The following is a 15642-nucleotide window of genomic DNA, read 5'->3' on the forward strand; positions in this document are numbered from 1 at the left end:
TCAGTCAATCATCTGTATAGCATCTTTCATCAGGTTAGTGTAGTTCAATGTGCTTCACAGAACACAACAGACACAAATGTGGATAAGGAAGTATGATAAAAATTGGTTTCAAAAAAGTCAGAATAGGATCTATTACACGCAAGCATTTCATTGCCAGCGACTGCTTAATTTTATTGTTTTGCATTTGATAATTAACTCTTGAATCTTGATGTAGCACGGTTACCATAGTGACAGAGAGACAACACAACGCAAATAGTTAATAAAAGTGAAATAACCTTATGCAGTGTTAACAAAACCATCACAGCTTAACAACATGAATCAAGTGACAGACATCAAATTATGTTTTTATGTTTCCACTTATGAAAACATAAGTTTTTCACTGACAGTTCTTGTTGAACAGAGGAGTTTACCTTGGCCGAGCTGTGAGGGGCGTGGCTGATGGAGGCGTAGAACACATCCTCTGCAGGGTCGACCTACACCATGAAGACACCACATTCACTCTTCACTTATATGGATTCACACTGACTTAACCTTTTCCTGTTCTATAACTTTTACATCAACTGTTTATAACTTCTGATGACATCATGATGACATGGTATTAACACAAGATAAATAAAAACCTAGCATTGTCTGGTTTATATGAACATAAGACAGGTTTAGCTCCTCTGATGCTTATTTTGTTTGTTTAGATGTAGAATATGAAAACCAGCGTCCAGAAACGCTGCTTCTGTGAAGTTGTAACAGTTATTTTCATCTTTGTAACTGACCGTGTGTTTGTCCGTCTGTGTTTTGTTCCCTGAGACGACAGGAACAGAAGAGTCGGCCTCACAGAGAGAAGAGTCAGGTTTATCAAAACCTCTCGTTTCCTCCGCTGAGAAGGTTCTGATTTCATCTGCGTTCATCTGTGTGTCTATAGTTCACAGGATCACACACAAAGATGAGTTTTGGTTTCAGGTTTTATTAACCTTGAAAAAAAAAATATCTGGAATATTTAGAGGTCAGATATTCATGAGTTTGTGAAATTTGGTGCAGATCCAAATACAAATTTAGATTTAGATCCAGATTTAGGGAACTCAAAAGTGGTTTCATAAGACTATCAGGCCCTGGCGGAGGTATAAACTCTATAAGTGACATTTTAGTTTCATCTGTGAATGTTCTCACCTTTGTTTCTTCTCCATCTGATGAGAATCACAACCAATGTTACGATTGATGCAAAACCCACAACCGGAGCGAAGTACCACCACCAAACTGTGAAGAGAATGACCAGAGCTTTAGTTTCCTGTTCAGTCCAACTTCCTGTATTTACACATGTTGTTAACATTAAATCCATCAACACGCAGCAGCACAGAGATGAATGAGAGGTGCAGTGAATATTCAGTACCTGTTGGCATCTCATTGTTTCCTGGATCTGGTTTGTTCTTTCCTTCTTAAGAAAAAGAAATGTATTAACAAATGGAAATTATTGGATCAGGAGCAGTTCATCATGTTCTGTGTTTTCTCACCTGATGACGGAGGGATGGAGGAAAACTTTTCCTCTTGGTCACGCTGCTTCACTTTACATGTTAATGAGCTATAGTTCTCCATCTTGTCAACAAAATGGGATTTTGAGAAGCTCACAGTGGCCGAGCAGGAAGATTTTGATGTCCTCAGGTCTTTGTTGTTTTTATCAACATCCATATTCATAAACAGCCACTTCACTGTGAGGACACAGCCTCTACATGTCGACACAGAGCAGCTCAACGTCACCTCATCAGTTCTCTTCTGCTCAGTCACTGGTGATGATGGAGATATTGTGAGAGAAAGATAACATGAGTGAAACTATGTCCATCAGAATGATCAGAATGATCATAATGTTTTTATGAAGAGACTCTTTTACTCACCGTTGACAACAGAGAAATAAACCAGATGATCTTCATGTGTTTGTGTTGTCAGGTCAAACTGTCTGCAGGTGTATTGACCAGCATCTTCAGCTGTGACCTCCCTAATAACCAGAGAACAGTTTGCAGCAAGACGTAGTCTGTCTGCTTTAGATTTGGAAACCTTAGATGTGTCGAGCTGCCTGTTTACAAACAGGTCTTCTCCTCCAGTCCCCTCTGAATCAACGAAGAACCAGTGAGTAGCTCCACAGTTCACATGATCATCTCTCACATTGTCACAAGGCAAAGTGACTTCAGCTCCAGCTCTGATGATGAGGAAGGAAGATTTACCAGCGAGCACTGTGGAGGAAATGAGAGAGAGACAGCAACAATTAAACTAAACTAAGAAAAATACTAATATTTTCATACACTTCTGAATGTGAGGATTCTTTTAGTCATAACTTTGTAAATTAAGACAAAATGGAGCTTGACTGACAAGATAAACCTGAAAAACATCAACTCCAGTTTTTTCCCTGCATTTGAACGCCTCAGCCAACCAGTCCAGTTCCAGTCTACGTACATTTGTTTCCAGACTCATGAGGTCACTCTGACACTTGATCACTGAAATCTAATCTGTTAAGTTTTCATTCGAGGAGACAACTGGTCAGAATCTGAAGAAATTCAGACTTGAGATGTGCGAGAGGCCAAAAACCTGAAACCTTGACCTTTAACCACCAAATCTAACTAGTTAAACTGTGAGTTAAAGGGCAGATCAAAATATAAGGAATGATCCAGTACACAAATATACACAAGTACAATATCAGAGTACTCATAAGTATCAGTCCCCTGAATGAGCCAGACTTGTGCCACAACACATCAGTGAAACTCTTCACTTTTAAAAGCAAACACAAACAATCTGGTGTTATTCTTATTATTCACACTGATAAAGTTGTGTAAGTGTATTTATTCTCACCTGTAAACGGAATCAGCAGCAGGAGCAGATGTAAAGACATTTTAATCCGTTTGATTTCATCCATTCTTCTTCTTTCTCTCCTCTGCTTCTCGGTTCTCAGTAAAAAGTGCAATGTGGCGTTTACTTCCTGTTGATCACTTCCCCTCAGTGACACGTCTCCTCTGTCGTCATGTGCCAGTTGCATGTAGAGAAAATATCCATCAGCACCGACTTTCCCCCGTCGACCAGAGACTGTGTGAATATGTTACGATGAACTAATGTGCAGCAGGAGACTTTTAGATTCAGACACTTGTCATCATTCACATGAGTGATGCAAACATCAGGAGATTCAGTTCAAATAAAGGACGACACACGTCACCTCTGGAGCAGCTTCACATCTGGACTTTTATATTTTATATCTATCTGGGCAGGAAGAAAAACTGTCTCATTTGTTGGGAAAGCAAACATGAAAATGAACATTAACTCCTCCTCCAAGGCCCAACAGTCTCTTTGTAATCAATCATGCCTCACCATGTTTCACACACTTAGAAATATCAGTCACATAAAGGTACCTGATCACTGAATTATCAATTTTCATTTTTAATTATTTCATGTTTAAAAAAGTGAAAATTAAGTTCCTGTATCCACCCCAAAATATGATACATAATGAGTTCTTCCCTAATCCATAAAACATCAAGTTTCATGCTGGTATTAGCAGGAGTTTTTGTGTATTCCTGCTCCCAATCAAACCAACAAGCAAACAGGAGTGAAAACATCACTTTCTTGGTGGAGATGATACATTTCCAGTGTGAAGATGCTGGAGTCAAACAAACCAAACGGTCATCGACGCTGAATCGCAGCCATATGAAAAACTTATTTTTTATTTACAAACTGGAAAACAATGTTTCTTCCCAAAACATCGAAAAATATATCCATCCATGTTATTTATCTCTTTCCTCAGCAGCAGCAGTTTAACTTCAAGTGTTAACGTTCAGGTTGTATTAAAAATTAAATCTGTCCCGTCGTAATTTCACATCCTGACAGAAAACAGCCAATAGGTTCAATACATTTTTTCCTGGTTTCCTGTAGTTTCTATATAATGGAACCGATAAACCTAATGTTTACAGCTGAAATGATACAGCTATATATATTTATATACTTAATAACGAAGTGATGGAACCAAAATGTGAGTAATCCATGACAGTTGATCAATTATTAGTCATAATGAAAGAACAATTGTTTGACTTTACTTTGGCTACACATATAATTTGTAATATTAAAACTCAAGTAGAACCTCAAACCTTCAACAATGAGAACTGTGTAAAGTTAAAACTTTTTTTAAACCAGAGGACGATCGACACTCAAAATGTTCAAAATAGAAACATCAGTGTTCGACAAAATTCAAAAAGATCAATTTCTTGTACTTTTACATTTAAAAGCTTTTGTCCTTAAACATCCTGTCGTGTTTTCCTACAGTTTCCGTCACCGCGTTGATCAACTTAATTCTTGAACGTGACAATTTCCGCATGAAAAGGAACTCACCAATCCAAACACTGCACGTGCAGCACATGCTTCACAATGACTCTGGTGAAAACTGACTTTATTCCTCTTGTTCACGCCGCGTCGTGAGAACAGTTCTGATGATTTCTCAGGTCAGAGCCGAAAGCGGAAGCGAGCGAGGAGAGGGAGGTGGTCCGACGAGTGGCGCGGGTTGGGGAGGCAGTTGACTTCCTCCAGCTCGGACTGGCCGACCAGCGACAGTCTGCCCAGCAGCTCCAGGCCACGGACACCAGGACACGAAGGAGAGGCGGGGAATTCTTTCAAGGACGGAAAGAAACAACGGGACAACGGGAGGAAGAGAAGAAACAAGAGGTCAAATTAGAAACCTGAGACCAAGAAACTGAAGTGAATCTAAAACTGAGACTGACTCGCGTTGTGTTGTTAATTTATTCTATGCATTTGTTTTGCTACCACACTGAGTACATTTAAATATTTTTATGAATTTAATATGTAAGAAAATCAGGACAGAATGTGTGTGTGTGTGTGTGTGTAAGAGTGTGTGTGTGTGTGTCTGTGTGTCAGTACCGGGTGTGAACAGGATGTAGTCCACAGTAATGGCGGTGCGGGAGTGACAGGTGGTGATCTCAGGTCTCCCATCATGCATCAGGCGGTGCTGATAAGACGACCTTAGATTCAGGCTGTGCTCGATCTTTGCTCTAAAGACACACACACATAATTAACTTTAATTTAACTTACCAGCTGTGAGGGTGTTGTGATCACTTCAGATGAACTGACGCACGTGTTTGTGACGTGAGGAGAAAAACTGACACGTTACCTGTTAAAAGCAGAAGCTGCAGTTTTGTTGACGAGATCTTCGACAGTCAGATTAGAGATGGCTCCTTCCACAGCTGAGGGACAGAGAGGAAGTTCAACAACACACTCAATTTAAACTAAAACCAAACTCGTATCAAATAAACTGAGTTAAAGTTAATTAACTAAAAACTAAACCAAAACATAGACTTAACTGAAATCGAACAGAGTGGAATAAACTTATCTAAAAACTAAATTCATAAAACTGAGCCAAGTAAACTAAACTTAATAATAAAGTAAACTAAACTTAAATAAAACTGTACTTAACTAAATTGTCCTTGTACTGACACTGGAGTCTCAACTAAACTAAACTGAAGTAACCCAGCAGCTGGTGGGTTTACCTGTGGGACTGATGCTGTCGGGGGAGGACTCAGCTGTGAGGTTTCTCTCGTACTGACACTGGAGGTTGATTCCTAAACTCTGAGACCAGATCGGAGACGTGAGGAGACGCTGACCTCTGGGACTTTTCTCCTGACCAGACACCTGCACACACAAACAAATTATTGTTATTATATAATCAAGAGTCCAACTTGTCTTTTCAAATAATTAACCAATTATTGTTCATTAAAAGTGTTTGTGTGTGTGCTCTTGTACATCTATCTTTGTGAGGACCAGTTAGAACCTACAAAGTGAGGACCTTTTGTCCCCCCCCCCCCTTTAACCAAGTGTTTGGGGGTTAAGACTTGATTTTAGGGTTAGAATCAGGTTTAAGTTAGATTTAGGGTTAGATTAAGGATTAGGCATTTAGTTTGGATGATTAAGGTAAGGGGCTAGGGAAAGCATAATTCCAACGACGGTCCCTACTAAGACTGCTGGACAAACATGTGTGTATGTGTGTGTCCTCTTGTACATCTATCTCTGTGAGGACCAGTTTGAACCTACAAAGCGAGGACCTTTTGTCCCCGCCCCCTTTAATGGACTGTTAGGAGGTTAAGACATGGTTTTAGGGTTAGAATCAGGTTTAGGTTAGATTAAGGGTTAGATTAAGGTTTAGGCATTTAGTTTGGATGATTAAGGTAAGGGGCTAGGGAAAGCATTATTCCAATGATGGTCCCCACTAAGGACCTGTACAAACATGTGTGTATGTGTGTGTCCTCTTGTGCCTCTATCTTTGTGAGGACCAGTTTGAACCTACAAAGTGAGGACCTTTTGTCCGGTCCTCACTTTGTGACCCCCTCCCCCCCTTTAATGGACTGTTAGGGGGTTTAGACTTGGTTTTAGGGTTAGAATCAGATTTAGGTTAGATTAAGGGTTAGATTAAGGATAAGGCATTTAGTTTGGATGAGTAAGGTAAGGGGCTAGGGAAATCATTATTACAATGAGGGTCCTCACTAAGAAGCTGTACAAACATGTGTGTGTGTCATCTTGTACATCTATCTTTGTGAGGACCAGTTTGAACCTACAAAGCGAGGACCTTTTGTCCCCGCCCCCTTTAATGGACTGTTAGGAGGTTAAGACTTGGTTTTAGGGTTAGAATTAGGTTAAGGTTAGATTAAGGGTTAGATTAAGGGTTAGGCATTTAGTTTGGATGATTAAAGCAAGGGGCTAGGGAAAGCATTATTACAATGAGGGTCCTCACTAAGAAGCTGTACAAACATGTGTGTGTGTCATCTTGTACATCTATCTTTGTGAGGACCAGTTTGAACCTACAAAGCGAGGACCTTTTGTCCGGTCCTCACTTTGTGACCCCCTCCCCCCCTTTAATGGACTGTTAGGGGGTTTAGACTTGGTTTTAGGGTTAGAATCAGATTTAGGTTAGATTAAGGGTTAGATTAAGGATAAGGCATTTAGTTTGGATGAGTAAGGTAAGGGGCTAGGGAAAGCATTATTCCAATGAGGGTCCCCATTAAGAGGCTGTACAAACATGTGTGTATGTGTGTGTCCTCTTGTACATCTATCTTTGTGAGGACCAGTTTGAACCTGCAAAGTGAGGACCTTTTGTCCCCGCCCCCTTTAATGGACTGTTAGGAGGTTAAGACTTGGTTTTAGGGTTAGAATCAGGTTTAGGTTAGATTAAGGGTTAGATTAAGGATAAGGCATTTAGTTTGGATGATTAAGGTAAGGGGCTAGGGAAAGCATTATTCCAATGAGGGTCCTCACTAAGAAGCTGTACAAACGTGTGTGTGTGTCATCTTGTACATCTATCTTTGTGAGGACCAGTTTGAACCTACAAAGCGAGGACCTTTTGTCCCCGCCCCCTTTAATGGACTGTTAGGAGGTTAAGACTTGGTTCTGGGTTAGAATCAGGTTTAGGTTAGATTAAGGATTAGGCATTTAGTTTGGATGATTAAAGTAAGGAGCTAGGGAAGGCATTATTCCAATGAGGGTCCTCACTAAGACAGCTGGACAAACATGTGTATGTGTCTATCTGTGTGTGTGTCACACCATGCCGATCTGGAGGCCTCTGTAGTCCAGGCGGCCGGTGGTCAGGAAGCCGTAGAGCGGACTCAAGGGTGTTGAGTTGAAATCCCCGCAGAGCAGCACCGGATTGGTTGAGCCGTCCGGGAGGCGGGACAGCCGGCGGATCTCGGCCAGCAGGATGGCGAGCTGAGCCAGCTTGATGTCTCCGCGGCGCGGGTTGTAGAGGAGGTGGGTGTTGGCCACGCAGATGAAACCGGAGGGATCGGACTTGCCGACGACCTTGTTGGGTCGCAGGAGCACAACCAATCCCACATTGTCCCTGTCGAGGAGGGCGTCGCTGGGCCGGAAGAACTCAACGGGATTGGAGGAGACGAGGGAGAGGCGGGAGGATTTGAAGATGACGGCACATCCGTCCGGTTTACTTCCTGTCCGCTTCTTATACTCACACTGGTAACCTGACTCACACAGAGGAAACTATAAGAACACACACAGGTACACAACCACGCACAACAACAGAGTATAGATCAAAGTCAAATCATCTGGACTGCCCCCTGGTGGCTGGCAGCAGAATTGGTCACAAACCCCACCCGCTCCATGTTAGTGGATGGGACATGGACCAAACTAAAAGCTCCAGATATGTTTTCTCTGGTAAGTTTAGTTATAATTAGTTATAAAACAGGGTAAAACCTCATGATTTACAGTTGAGACTGATGTTGTAAAATTACAGGAAGTCACACATCCACTCACACACACCCACACCCAAAACCACAAACACACACATCCAGACACACACACAGTACCTAGCCCCTGCAGTGCTGGTTTGATCTGGTCTTCATAGTGGTCCTCCTGGACTTCTTGCAGACACAGAATCTAAAGAAAAAGAAAAAGGAAAGTTTCCATCAAAGTCCTGATCAGAGGTTCTTCATCTCCTGGTGAATCCCTGAAGCCGGGTTGTTTGTGTGTGATGTTCAGGTTGTTTGTGTGTGATGTTCAGGTTGTTGGTGTGTGATGTTCAGGTTGTTTGTGTGTGATGTTCAGGTTGTTTGTGTGTGATGTTCAGGTTGTTTGTATGTGATGTTCAGGTTGTTTGTGTGTGATGTTCAGGTTATTTGTGTGTGATGTTCAGGTTGTTTGCATGTGATGTTCAGGTTGTTTGTGTGTGATGTTGAGGTTGTTTGTGTGTGATGTTCAGGTTGTTTGTGTGTGATGTCCAGGTTGTCTGTGTGTGATGTTGAGGTTGTTTGTGTGTGATGTTCAGGTTGATTGTGTGTGATGTTCAGGTTGTTTGTGTGTGATGTTCAGGTTGTTTGTGTGTGATGTTCAGGTTGATTGTGTGTGATGTTCAGGTTGTCTGTGTGTGATGTTCAGGTTGTTTGTGTGTGATGTTCAGGTTGTTTGTGTGTGATGTTCAGGTTGTTTGTGTGTGATGTTCAGGTTGTTTGTGTGTGATGTTCAGGTTGTTTGTGTGTGATGTTGAGGTTGTTTGTGTGTGATGTTCAGGTTGTTTGTGTGTGATGTCCAGGTTGTCTGTGTGTGATGTTGAGGTTGTTTGTGAGTGATGTTCAGGTTGTTTGTGTGTGATGTTCAGGTTGTTTGTGAGTGATGTTCAGGTTGTTTGTGTGTGATGTTCAGGTTGTTGGTGTGTGATGTTCAGGTTGTTTGTGTGTGATGTTCAGGTTGTTTGTGTGTGATGTTCAGGTTGTTTGTATGTGATGTTCAGGTTGTTTGTGTGTGATGTTCAGGTTGTTTGTGTGTGATGTTCAGGTTGTTTGCATGTGATGTTCAGGTTGTTTGTGTGTGATGTTGAGGTTGTTTGTGTGTGATGTTCAGGTTGTTTGTGTGTGATGTCCAGGTTGTCTGTGTGTGATGTTGAGGTTGTTTGTGTGTGATGTTCAGGTTGATTGTGTGTGATGTTCAGGTTGTTTGTGTGTGATGTTCAGGTTGTTTGTGTGTGATGTTCAGGTTGTTTGTGTGTGATGTTCAGGTTGTTGGTGTGTGATGTTCAGGTTGTTTGTGTGTGATGTTCAGGTTGTTTGTGTGTGATGTTCAGGTTGTTTGTATGTGATGTTCAGGTTGTTTGTGTGTGATGTTCAGGTTGTTTGTGTGTGATGTTCAGGTTGTTTGCATGTGATGTTCAGGTTGTTTGTGTGTGATGTTGAGGTTGTTTGTGTGTGATGTTCAGGTTGTTTGTGTGTGATGTCCAGGTTGTCTGTGTGTGATGTTGAGGTTGTTTGTGTGTGATGTTCAGGTTGATTGTGTGTGATGTTCAGGTTGTTTGTGTGTGATGTTCAGGTTGTTTGTGTGTGATGTTCAGGTTGATTGTGTGTGATGTTCAGGTTGTCTGTGTGTGATGTTCAGGTTGTTTGTGTGTGATGTTCAGGTTGTTTGTGTGTGATGTTCAGGTTGTTTGTGTGTGATGTTCAGGTTGTTTGTGTGTGATGTTCAGGTTGTTTGTGTGTGATGTTGAGGTTGTTTGTGTGTGATGTTCAGGTTGTTTGTGTGTGATGTCCAGGTTGTCTGTGTGTGATGTTGAGGTTGTTTGTGAGTGATGTTCAGGTTGTTTGTGTGTGATGTTCAGGTTGTTTGTGAGTGATGTTCAGGTTGTTTGTGTGTGATGTTCAGGTTGTTGGTGTGTGATGTTCAGGTTGTTTGTGTGTGATGTTCAGGTTGTTTGTGTGTGATGTTCAGGTTGTTTGTATGTGATGTTCAGGTTGTTTGTGTGTGATGTTCAGGTTGTTTGTGTGTGATGTTCAGGTTGTTTGCATGTGATGTTCAGGTTGTTTGTGTGTGATGTTGAGGTTGTTTGTGTGTGATGTTCAGGTTGTTTGTGTGTGATGTCCAGGTTGTCTGTGTGTGATGTTGAGGTTGTTTGTGTGTGATGTTCAGGTTGATTGTGTGTGATGTTCAGGTTGTTTGTGTGTGATGTTCAGGTTGTTTGTGTGTGATGTTCAGGTTGATTGTGTGTGATGTTCAGGTTGTCTGTGTGTGATGTTCAGGTTGTTTGTGTGTGATGTTCAGGTTGTTTGTGTGTGATGTTCAGGTTGTTTGTGTGTGATGTTCAGGTTGTTTGTGTGTGATGTTCAGGTTGTTTGTGTGTGATGTTGAGGTTGTTTGTGTGTGATGTTCAGGTTGTTTGTGTGTGATGTCCAGGTTGTCTGTGTGTGATGTTGAGGTTGTTTGTGTGTGATGTTCAGGTTGATTGTGTGTGATGTTCAGGTTGTTTGTGTGTGATGTTCAGGTTGTTTGTGTGTGATGTTCAGGTTGATTGTGTGTGATGTTCAGGTTGTCTGTGTGTGATGTTCAGGTTGTTTGTGTGTGATGTTCAGGTTGTTTGTGTGTGATGTTCAGGTTGTTTGTGTGTGATGTTCAGGTTGTTTGTGTGTGATGTTCAGGTTGTTTGTGTGTGATGTTCAGGTTGTTTGTGTGTGACGTTCAGGTTGTTTGTGTGTGATGTTCAGGTTGTTTGTGTGTGACGTTCAGGTTGTTTTTGTTTGCAATCAGGTTGTTTGTGTGTGACGTTCAGGGTTGTTGGTGTGTGATGTTCAGGTTGTTTGTGTGTGACGTTCAGGTTGTTTGTGTGTTGTTCAGGTTGTTTATGTGTTGTTCAGGTTGTTTGTGTGTGATGTTCAGGTTATTTGTGTGTGATGTTCAGGTTGTTTGTGTGTGATGTTCAGGTTGTTTGTGTGTGATGTTCAGGTTGATTGTGTGTGATGTTCAGGTTGTTTGTGTGTGATGTTCAGGTTGTTTGTGTGTGATGTTCAGGTTGATTGTGTGTGATGTTCAGGTTGTCTGTGTGTGATGTTCAGGTTGTTTGTGTGTGACGTTCAGGTTGATTGTGTGTGACGTTCAGGTTGTTTGTGTGTGATGTTCAGGTTGTTTGTGTGTGACGTTCAGGTTGTTTGTGTGTGACGTTCAGGGTTGTTTGTGTGTGATGTTCAGGTTGTTTGTGTGTGATGTTCCGGTTGTTTGTGTGTGATGTTCAGGTTGTTTGTGTGTGATGTTCCAGTTGTTTGTGTGTGATGTTCAGGTTGTTTGTGTGTGATGTTCAGGTTGTTTGTGTGTGATGTTCAGGTTGTTTGTGAGTGATGTTCAGGTTGTTTGTGTGTGATGTTCAGGTTGTTTGTGTGTGATGTTCAGGTTGTTTGTGTGTGATGTTCAGGTTGTTTGTGTGTGATGTTCAGGTTGTTTGATGTTCAGGTTGTTTGTGAGTGATGTTCAGGTTGTTTGTGTGTGATGTTCAGGTTGTTTGTGTGTGACGTTCAGGTTCTTGTGAATCCTGTCTTCTCATGTGAAGCAGTTAAAGTGTGATCTGATCGGATCCACTCACGTCAGCGTCGTGCTGCTGAATCTCGGCCAGCAGGTTGGGCAGCCGGTACTCCCACGGCAGGACGCCGGGCTCACAGTGACTGTACAGGTAGACGTTGTCCTGCAGCAGCTCCTGAGACAGGATGTTGTAGCTCATTACTGAGAAGTCAAAGACTGCGCTGGCCCCTGGTGGCTGATCGGAGGTACTGCAGGCGGGAGAAGTCTCCCAGTGTCTCTGAAGAGCTGAAGAGAGGGAGCAGTGAAAATGAAAAAGGGGAAAAATTTATAGATTTGACCTCAGACAGATCAGGAGGCTTATGTTCGAATCAATTACTATAATCTAGAATCAAGCTGGTGATCTTTGTTTATATTCCCACTCAACCGTTCACTGTTTACAATCTAACTGTTAAACAAAGGCTTTTAAAGTTGTACTTAATCAATAGAAGCTCGGAATAATCAGTGAATCATGCTTCAGTCAAAAGCTTCATTAAAGAATGAACATACAAGTCACTGGTGCAGCTGCGTCCTGGTGTCTGACCGGTGGAGATGTTCCGGGTGGAGAAGGTTGAGTGTGATCTCCGGTTCTCTGCCGCGGGTTGTGAGGACGACTCTTGCTGCTGCACGGCGGAGAAGGAATCCTGGTCCAAGGACCCCCAGCTCCGTCCCGTAGCTGCTGCTCTGGGGGTCTCGTTCTCCTGTGATCGACTCCCTGCTGCTTTGCCCCTCCCTCTTTGAACCAGGGGTTGGGTTTGGGTTTGTTTGTGGGAACTTCACCCGGTTTAGGTTTAGTTTGAGGTGTTTGAGTCCTGGAAGCTGAGGCTCGAGAATCTTTATGTCCTTCTGGTTGATGTCTGCTCCTTTGTTGATGTACGGCTCCATCCCGACCGGTACTGTCTCTATTCCCAGTTTTTGTCTTTCCAGCATCTTTATCTCTGCTGTTATCCCGGCTCGCACCTTTCCCAGCTCCGTTCTTCCCTTTGTCCCGACCCCCCTCTCTAGAGTGATGGTTCGGTCGAGGGCGGCTCTCCTCGCTGGGATCCAGGGGATGTCGCTCCCTCTTTGCGTTTCCATCATTGAATCGGCCTCCTGCTGCCCCTGCTCCTCCCCTTGGCCCTCCTCCTCCCTCATGGCGCCTCTTCTCCTCTTCACTCTTCCTCCGTTTATGTGGCGGCTCTCGATCTCTGTCCACCCGCTCCATCAGGAGGCCGGCAGACGTGTGGAGCGGACGCCAACTGCCGCTGGCGCTGATGTTATGAGGATGAAATGTCCTGCCAGGGAAAACCTGAGGCGCCGTTGGGTGGGCGAGGGGGGGTCTCGGAGGCCAGGGTGGAAATGCTCGCCCTGACCACCATGGATGTGGCGTGGGGAGGAATTGGGGGCGGGAGGTGAAGGAGGCGCTGCTGCTCCTGAGGCCGGAGCTGCTGAGAGGACGGTAGGAAGTGTGGGGAAGGAAGGAGGAGCTGGAGGAGGAGCTGAAGGAGGAGCTGAAGGAGGAGCTGAAGGAGGAGCTGAAGGAGGAGCTGACGGAGCTCACCCGGCGAAGAAACATGGGGTGACTGGGGGGGGAATTAAACAGAGAGTTAAGAAAGGAAAAAAGGCGCAGAAACAAACTTTGGTGAAAATTTGACCAATTTCAATTCAACTTATACTGTTTGTAATCACTCATAATGCGTCTGAGAACAAAACCCAGCGTGAAAAGGAACATTACATTAAAAAAAGAGCATAAAATTGTTGATATAATAACAATACTCACTATATTAATCACGTCTTCTTGTCTCTCTGTGTTCTATTGTATTCATTAATTTCATTTTGGAAACTTTTGTCACAGATTTGTATGAATTTAACATGAAATTTCCGTAGAAATAAGATGACGACTTCATGAACAGGGAAATAACAGAAGTACATAAAGAACAATTATATTGATACTGTTCTACAAAATATTGTTGTAATTTTTAATTGTTGCTTCTGTCTCTGTCTTCTTCTTGTGGTTATATTTATGTCTCCCTGGTTTTCTCTGGTTTATCTTTCATTCATTAAGTACATTTTTCAGATCTTTTCTCAAGACTTGTTTTGAAATTAAAACTGAACTTTATTAAAAGACGCTGACGATTTAAAGAACCGAAAATCTGCATCACGTGTAAAAAAGATCGTGAAAACCCTCTTTGTTTACTAAGTGTCAGCTGTCTTTCAGTAGAAGTGAAAACAGACGAGTTGTTTTAAATCGCAGCTGAACCGGACTCACTTCTCTCTGGAGGCGGAAGTGTCGTCCATTAACTTCCGCTCTGGAAATATGTGCATTAATGTTAGAAATTCACATTATGAAGGTTTTTATCTTTCGATTCAGACCAAAAACAAAACGCTGCTCGCGAGTCCCTTGGTGATGACGTCACAGCGTGCGCCGGGGACAGCGGTGGTGCGTTCAGGCTCCTCACAAAGCTCGTGTTCATCATTGACAGTAAAAACAAGGAACCACAACTAAAGAGGAATTCTTATATTTTATAAAGCTTCACATTAAGTGAAAACAAAACAATTACGATTATTGTGTTCGTTCTTCAATCATCAAGTTATATAACCGTATCTTTTTACGCATTTATTCCTCTATTCTACGATAGTTTTACCAAATCCTACATTTTTCGGTACCGCAAGTGATTCGCTCTTACTTCCGCCTCTCATCCTGGGACTTGTAGTCTTTTTGCCGGATGTCTAATATGAAACTAACGACGGAACGGACTACAGCTAGGTCGGTGCGGCGGAAACACTGGTCGGACCAGAAACGTGGCTCAGAGATGAATTCGTTAAAAAAAAAAATCTTGGGGTTTCTGAAACGTCACATTTCTCCTGCGTCTTAAATCTTCCGGATGAATTTGTGTGGTAGGAATCATGTTTAACTTGCAAATGAGCAGGAACGCGACCTGCGCTGGTTTGTCTCGTTTCCTCAGGAGCTGAAGATGTCGAAAGGAGAAGATGAAGCTACTCACGTCCAGACGAGTCTCCTGCAGGAGAACAAGGTCAGAGGAAGGTCAGCTGGTCTGAGACCAGAGCTGAGAGTCGATCAAAGTCACAGAGAAGAGGAGTTCATGATGGAAGATGAGGAAGAAGAAACAGGAGGAGATGCATCCTCTGCCTGTGTGTGTGTGTGTGTGTGTGTGTGTGTGTGTGTGCGTGTGTGTGTGTGTGTTTTCTTAAACAGACCCTCCCTCTCTTTGTGTGTTAAAGCAAACACACATATTTGATCTACAATCATTTTTTCTCTCTTCATTTCTAAAATGTGACATAGTGTTTATTCTAATGTTAATTTATTTCAACAGAGAAAGAAAACAGCTCCTGTATCTGCATCATTAACAGCAGGACAATAAAAATAATACTAATAAAAAAAATGTTTTCCTTTGAACCGATGTGTCAGAATAAATAATGATAAACTGAAATTGTCTCAAAAGACGTTCATACGGAGGAAAAGAGCTACACAACCTGCAAATTAAGAAAACAACTTCATCAATTTGACGACACACAAGCTGCAACAAGTCACAACACATGCAAATATAGAAACGTGCTGCGAATAGCAATGTGACTTATTATAGAAGTACAAATATTATTGTACTGTATTTTAATAATAAAGGTTGATGTCTGCAGTTGTAAAATCTGCAGGAAACGGTTATCGACTCCAAGCAGGTCGTCTTTCAGCTGGATCACCCAAAAGCTCTGTAATCTACATTGAGCAACACTTTTTATATTAGTAAAATCTCATTAAAGCTAAAAGTATTGGCACATGATAAAGTAGCAGCCGGGTAATAACTCCAG

At 42.3% G+C, this 15642-nt stretch overlaps 1 protein-coding gene and 1 long non-coding RNA gene across 2 annotated transcripts; both read right to left on the minus strand.

Annotated features, from left to right (window-relative positions):
- Positions 1 to 416: 416 nt before the first annotated feature.
- On the minus strand, positions 417 to 1212 carry LOC133024071 (uncharacterized). The gene is made up of 3 exons (XR_009683101.1): positions 1162 to 1212; positions 768 to 910; positions 417 to 473 (listed from the first exon to the last, which is right to left on the minus strand). It is a non-coding gene; the product is annotated as an uncharacterized LOC133024071 (long non-coding RNA).
- A 2463-nt stretch (positions 1213 to 3675) lies between these two features.
- On the minus strand, positions 3676 to 13394 carry angel2 (angel homolog 2 (Drosophila)). Its single transcript, XM_061091550.1, has 8 exons — positions 12349 to 13394; positions 11867 to 12087; positions 8340 to 8409; positions 7564 to 7994; positions 5520 to 5661; positions 5144 to 5216; positions 4894 to 5024; positions 3676 to 4625 (listed from the first exon to the last, which is right to left on the minus strand). Exons 1-8 carry the CDS (start codon positions 13391 to 13393, stop codon positions 4462 to 4464), a joined length of 2277 nt encoding a protein of 758 aa, XP_060947533.1. The 5' UTR covers position 13394; the 3' UTR covers positions 3676 to 4461.
- Between the last annotated feature and the right edge of the window lie 2248 nt (positions 13395 to 15642).

The sequence above is a fragment of the Limanda limanda genome, chromosome 18 (genome assembly GCF_963576545.1).
Source record: "Limanda limanda chromosome 18, fLimLim1.1, whole genome shotgun sequence".
In the NCBI taxonomy this organism is placed as follows: Eukaryota; Metazoa; Chordata; class Actinopteri; order Pleuronectiformes; family Pleuronectidae; genus Limanda; species Limanda limanda.

Coding starts and splice junctions, on each gene's coding strand:
- angel2 (XM_061091550.1), bottom strand. CDS start 13,393: ATGTTTCTTCGCCGGGTGAGCTCCGTCAGCTCCTCCTTCAGCTCCTCC. Junction 12,088..12,348: donor CGCAGCTGCACCAGTGACTT/GTATGTTCATTC, acceptor CCCTCTCTTCAG/CTCTTCAGAGACACTGGGAG. Junction 7,995..8,339: donor ACCAGCACTGCAGGGGCTAG/GTACTGTGTGTG, acceptor TGTGTGAGTCAG/GTTACCAGTGTGAGTATAAG.